The 6442-nt window shown below is 45.3% G+C and overlaps 1 protein-coding gene across 1 annotated transcript in view; it reads left to right on the forward strand.

Moving 5' to 3' along the window:
- The first annotated feature begins 384 nt into the window (after positions 1-384).
- Positions 385-6442, forward strand: part of RND3 (Rho family GTPase 3) — a 31420-nt gene continuing 25362 nt past the window's right edge. Inside the window, exons 1-2 of the mRNA XM_019522435.1 lie at positions 385-664; positions 801-888. Of these exons, the coding sequence (XP_019377980.1) occupies positions 515-664; positions 801-888 (238 nt within the window). The 5' untranslated portion in view covers positions 385-514. The remainder of the gene's footprint in view (positions 665-800; positions 889-6442) is intronic.

Below are 6442 nucleotides of genomic sequence, written 5' to 3' on the forward strand. Positions count from 1 at the left end.
CCGCACGGGGGATGACTTTCTCTGCACCTGCACTCCCCCCCCTCCCTCCCCCCCGCGAGAGCACTGAGGCAGGAGAGAGTAGGGGAGGTCTAGACCTGGGAGCAGAGTGAGGCTGAGGAAGCACCAGGGCAGCGTGGCGGGGGAAGGGAGGTCTTTGCTGGGCGGCGCTAGGACCCCGCGGGGCACGGACTGGCCCGGACAACACCTCCGCGCCGCTTCCCCTAGAGGGCGGGCGCGGCCAGTCGCCGGCGCGGCTCCTGCTCCATAAAAGGGTTGGGGGCGGAGCTGGCTCCCAGCTGGCGCTCGCGATTGGAGGTGGCGGCATATAAAAGCGGCCGGCGCCGCGGAACAAAGCAGTGGGTCGGAGCGCGGCGGCGCGGGAAGAGGGCTGGGGCAGGGGACAAGGACGCGGCTCGCTCGGGCTCTTCCTCCCTCGGCTGCCCCCGCCCCCTCCCTGCCCCTGGCGCGGCCGGGCCGCCTGCTTTCTGCCGGACGGGGACGGAAGGCGACACCCATGAAGGAGAGAAGAGCGAGCCAGAAACTCTCGAGCAAGGCGGTCATGGATCCGAACCAGAACGTGAAGTGCAAGATCGTGGTGGTCGGCGACAGCCAGTGCGGCAAGACCGCCCTGCTCCACGTCTTCGCCAAGGACTGCTTCCCCGAGGTACGTCCCGGGCCGGGGCGCGCTGCCCCCGCCTGCGCGCGCGGGTGCCGGGCTCTGTGCCGGACCTGCTGCTGTGTCCAGCTCTGTAACGCCGGTAACCGCCTCTCCCTCCTCTTTCCCTCTCTCTGTTATTCAGAACTACGTCCCGACCGTCTTTGAGAATTACACGGCCAGCTTTGAGATCGACACGCAAAGGATAGAGCTGAGTCTGTGGGACACTTCGGGTAAGAGCTGTGCACCATGGCCCGCGGGGGCTCGCGTTCCCTCTGGGTCCTGTTAGGGACCCGCGTGGAGCTATTTCTGGCTAAGATCAGGGATTGCGGCCGCCCCTCCGCACCAGGAGCTTTTACTGAATCGCTTATTTCCTTCCAGCGGAGATCACAAGGGCTCCCTAATGTAATAGTCACCTGTGATTAGGAGGTGACATTGTTTTAATGTGCCCCTATTTCATTTGGTTTCTCTTCCTTCTTTTCTTTCTCTCCCTCCCCCTTTTCTCTTCTAAAAGTTCTTGTGGAGAGTAGCTCAGCAGATAGGAGACTTACTATTGCATATTGTGAGCCTTTCATCTTAATATTTGTCATCGCTGCTGTGAAACCCAGCATGGGCTCTCCTTGGGTGAAACATGATTGTACAGAAGGAAGCAGATTAATGCTCCTACGGACATCTGAGTTGGTTAGGGTAGGGGTATCTGCCTCTGACCTGATTTTTTTTGCTTACTAAGGGCTCGGTCCCATAAATCCCCGTGCATGCATACTTGGTTATCTCTTGGGCAAGCCCAGGCAAGTCTCTGACTTCAGTGAGATTATTTGAGTGAGTAAAGGGACCTAGGTGCATAACAGTTTGCAGCACTAGGCTGTTAAATGGCAAGTGAGAAGGCTTTCACAACACTAACAAGTATTTGGTGAGGAAGGTAATATAAGAACAGGAAATCTATGGTATGTATGATGCCTGAATTGAAGTGGGTGCAGCCAGAGTTACAAATGCAGGGGCTGCAAATGGTCCTATTCCAAGTCATTTCCCAACTCCTCAGCCTGAAATTTAGTGCGCTTGCCCCTCACTGAACTTTTTTAACTCCTAGTTTCCCCACTTTCCCGCCATGTACGGACTGATCAACACTGGCCATTCCCTTTCTTTGCCACTCCTGGCCAGCGTGCAGAGGGGAAACCCTGCCTACAGCTCTTTCTTCCATCTCCACTGCAGGGGTGTTGAGGGCAGGGCTGCAAGTTGGTGCCAGTGGCTTCTTGTGGATTCTAGTCCTGTCACTGAGACGAGGCACATGAAGCTACAAAGAATGGACATCACTGGGGGCGGCGGGAGGCTTTTTGGAGGAAACCGCTTTTAGTGGTAGGGAGAGGCCTTGGCAGAAAAAGGTCAAACTGGAGACTATGAAAAGGACAACCTTCTAGAGGCAGGAGATGCTGTACAGAAAGCTCTTCCTAAGGGATCAGCTTGAGGAAATCGGAGAACAAGGGGACAGACCCCACATGAAACGGACATGTTTCTTGAAAGACAAAGAAGGAGTATGAAAATGACTGACTTCATAGTCTGATTTCCCTAGTACTGTTGGGGAAGCGCACTGTACAGAGAGCTCCTGTAGGAGCTCTGCTTTCCCTTTCCAGAAGTCCTGAGGCAGAGAGAAATCTTGGAGGGCAGGAGGTGGAATGAGAAGGGCCCAAGCTTTAGACAGGAGAACAAAGGATAGGAGGCAAAGGAAGGTGGAGAGGGTGCACACCTTGATGGGAGGAAGACAAGGGTGTAGAGAGCATCAGAAGGCAGTAAAGACAACTGAACATGGCAGTTTGTCATCTCGCTGCATGCCATGTGGAAAGGGAACAGACCACCCAGTGTGTGAGGGGAACACTTGAGTCGGAGCAGGAAATGGAGCCCCCGTAGGGCAGGGGAATCGGAGGAAACAATTCCATATTGCTTTCCACTTCATAGCATAGGGAACAAAGCTTCATTCTAGCATAGGCCTTGCCTAGCTTTATCAGAAGCAGATGAAAAACTATATAGTCTAGTCATCTTTGGCTCTGCAGTAATTTTCCCAGGGTCCTAGGGACTTTTCGTAAGAGCATCAAGCGCCAAAGCTAGTGGCTGTTTGTGTTGGTGCATAAGGCTAGGATTGGGAAAGGAGTTGGGAAGATAAATCATTGTCTGATGAGCCATTGTTATCTTGTGAAGCAGCAGGCCATATGGGATTCTTGATGGAATCCACTGTAACTAGATAGAAACTAAAAATTCCCAAGTGCCCTAATGACCCTGAAGAGCACATTACTTCTATTAGCACAACTAGAGTGTTTGCTTCCAGATGTGAATGGCAGCTGTCCTGGACCAGCAGCTGCATCTGGTTCTAATTCTCTTATCTACAGAGGGATATTTTACTTAGCCATTTGCTCTACATGAAGTGATGAAGGGTGGAGATGAAACCCCCATTTAATAAGGAGATTGTGTATATTACGGTGGAAGGAGAAAAGGCATGACTTCAGGAGGAAAACTCAGCATATGGCTTGTCATGAGAGAGTCATCTCTAAGAGGTCTGGATGCTGATGTCAGGGCTACATGGCCATCATCCTGGCTGTGCAATGCCAAATCCTGTGAGACACCAAGGAGAAGTACATAAGATGCATCTACATGGGTGTTAATGGTAGATGAAGCCAGCTGATGAACATTCCTCTTGGAGTGCCTTGCAGAAAGTTCTCTTTGATATAAAACTGATTTCCAAATGCAGGACTACCCTGGCTCTGAAAGGTGCTAGAGCATTAACAGGTAGAGCTGTAATGGTGAGCTGCCACTGACATCAAGAGGTGGCAGAGGGAATAATCTCTCCTCTCAGCTCTAAGTACTGCAATCAGAAAAGCGGCCACTTCTTCCACTCTCACCCAATCCCTCCCACTCCTGTTTCAGGGAAAAAAAAAAAAAATACTGACTTGGATGCCTGGTGGTGGATCAAATTTCAAAGGCTAATTGAAAAGTTAGCTAATGGTCAGTGATTCAGACCCACAATGTGGTGGTGGTGGTGATTTTGAGGGGGGGCTTGGATTCTCAAGCTACTAGCAAAGCAGGTCAGTATCACTTTTTAGATCAGCCACTTCCCAGCATTTATGCCCTACTGTACCTGTTTATCAGACTGAGAACTCTGCTCTGTGCTGGACTTGATTCAACTATATTCAGTATCATTCTTCATGTTACTTAGAAGCTGTGGAGAGAGACTGGAAATGGGAACAGCCCACAATCTGTTGCCAATTTGAGACCACCTGAATGAGAGTTCATATAATCCAAGAGTGGGAGAGCTGAAGTGGCAGTATCAGTAGCTGTTGGAGCATGAGTGTCTGGAAACCAAGGCACTAACTCTTTCCTAACAAGAAAGCTGAACAGCCCCTCTGCTCCTCCATTTTCTTGCTCGGTTCATATCCTATCTTGATGAACACAGCTGTTCCTCCAAGGGGGAGATGGGGAAGGGTGTTGATTTGGATACCAAAGCTAAATTTAGGAAGATTATTTTGTTAAAAATATGGGAAGCTTTTGGATGCTGATTTTGGTTTTCCTTATTGTGGCTGATTTAGCAGTAAATGATCTCTAATTATTGGAGTGCAATGACAAAGCAGGTAGCTTTATCACCTAGCGTAAATAGTAGCATGTTTTCAAACAGCAAAATACATTTGGAAGTTTGAAAAGCTAAACTTAGCATTCCATCAGTGTAATAAAGCATGATAACTAGTTTGATTTTGTTTTCCTTCATCTTCACTACTGCTTCAAAGATTTAAAAAAATGACTCGCTCAATAAAAACTCTACAAAAATGCACTAAACTTCTAGAAAATTAGCAGTTAATAAATTTACTCCAAAATGTACGTGTCTGTTTGGATTCATGAAATTGTGATCCCTTCACAAGTCAAAGTCTCTGATATGTAAACATCTTAAATTGGCCTGGAAAAGTAGGCCAGACATGCTTAGGTAGTGGAACATTTTGCCCTTTTTTTCTGAAAGGGAAGAAATAGTCTAATAGGAATATGCATCTTAACTGCTTCTTATTTGAGGCCTGATCACGAAGCTAGTAGCAGATTTTTTTTTTCCTGAGTTAGTTCAGGATCAGCCTGTTAATTTCTTAACAATTTAAAACTAAAACCATCCAAGATGTAAACTTGAAAGATCAAATGTTTGGTTTTGTATATATAAGTCCCATATAATCAATCCAGTGCCTGGGGAATTTTACAGATTAAAAAAAAAAGTCACACTGCAAACAACAGTAATTCACACAGATTGCTAGACTGAAAAACCCCTGCCATTTAAAATCAAATCACCGGCCAATGAGATCAGTCTCCAGTATTTATTATTTGTTACTCTTAAACTACCTTTGTGTGTTTTTGCGTATAAAAATGCAAACATTATGCATCAAGCTGGCAAGCATGATTAACACCTGTGATCAATTAAAGTTAGTGGTGTTCTTGTCCTGAGTTGAAGAGCAAGGTAGTGCTATCATGGAGCCTAATTCTTCTTCTGAGGTGACTGGCCAGGAGCCCAGGTTTACACTGGAAAAAAATATATAAAATCAACCCTGCATAATGTTGAGATCAGACCTTAACAGTGGAACCAGTTTTGGTTATACCTCACTCTGCCATGGATGCTAGTAAAATGTGGGTCCAGAATAGCATCATATGACTACAAAACATTTGAGTGAGGATACCACAACTTAGCATCTCTTTTATAAAGTACTTTACAACCAGTTTATTGGGTTGGGAACTTTCCTGTATTTCAGGGTCATTAAAACCCAAATAAATAGAGGATGATAGTGTATGCTTATAGATGTGGGTAGGATGGGAAGATTAATTAGCCAAATACTTTCTGGTTCATTCTTAATCTTTCAAAATCAAATCTTTCAAAAGATTAAAATTACACAATGTAAAAATCTTGGCAAGATGAGATTTAGTCAATTTAGGACTACAAGCACTTTTTTTTTAAAGTAAGGTTGTCTTGTAGCAATAGAATTATACTATTATTACAGACTGGAACAATTAACAGTGTATAGTTAAGTATCAGTATCTTCACTTAGAAAGACTTCTTCATTGGCTGTTCAAACAAAGAACCTCCAAAATGTTATTTTATGGAAACTATGAATATTATTTACAGGTTGCCAGCTTTCTTCAGGCTGGTTCTTTTTTATTGATACAATAAAGTTGTCTGGCAAAACATTTGCATCATGTGCATATCTCCCTCCAGTTACACAGTTTAGGCTGTTTTTGTAGCAGACACATGAAGGTTCAAGTATTTGAAGGTTGAAGGGAAGGACTTTGTGCTGAAAATCTTAAGAAAATAATTTTCACAAAGACAAAAATTACTATGGGACTGTGTGTGGGGTGGGGGGGGAGGGGAGTTGCATATAATTAATCCAAAAGGCCTTAGAGTTTCAGAACAAATTAGCTTTACTGTAATTTGGATGTGTACAATGTGTTCGGTGTCTGTGTAAAAATGTAACATTAATTATGAAGGGTTTTTTTACTGAAGCATTTTCTAAAAGATATAAATTGGACTTCTGGCCTATAAATATGGAACTTAATATTAAAGAACATACAAAAATGGAAAGTGCCATAAGGAGATTTCATGTTTTCAAACTCTTTCAGATCATGTACTAGTTCAGTGTTTCCCAACCTTTTCCACCCACATGGTACAGGATAGCCCACTACGTATGTCTTATAGGTTGCTCAGGTTTTGTTTTGAAATGACCAATCAAAATGTAACACGTCAACTGAAAAAAATGCTAGCTCAATAAAAGCCACATGCGC

Source organism: Gavialis gangeticus, unplaced genomic scaffold (assembly GCF_001723915.1).
Source record: "Gavialis gangeticus isolate Ggan-Ray unplaced genomic scaffold, GavGan_comp1, whole genome shotgun sequence".
Lineage (NCBI taxonomy): Eukaryota > Metazoa > Chordata > Crocodylia > Gavialidae > Gavialis > Gavialis gangeticus.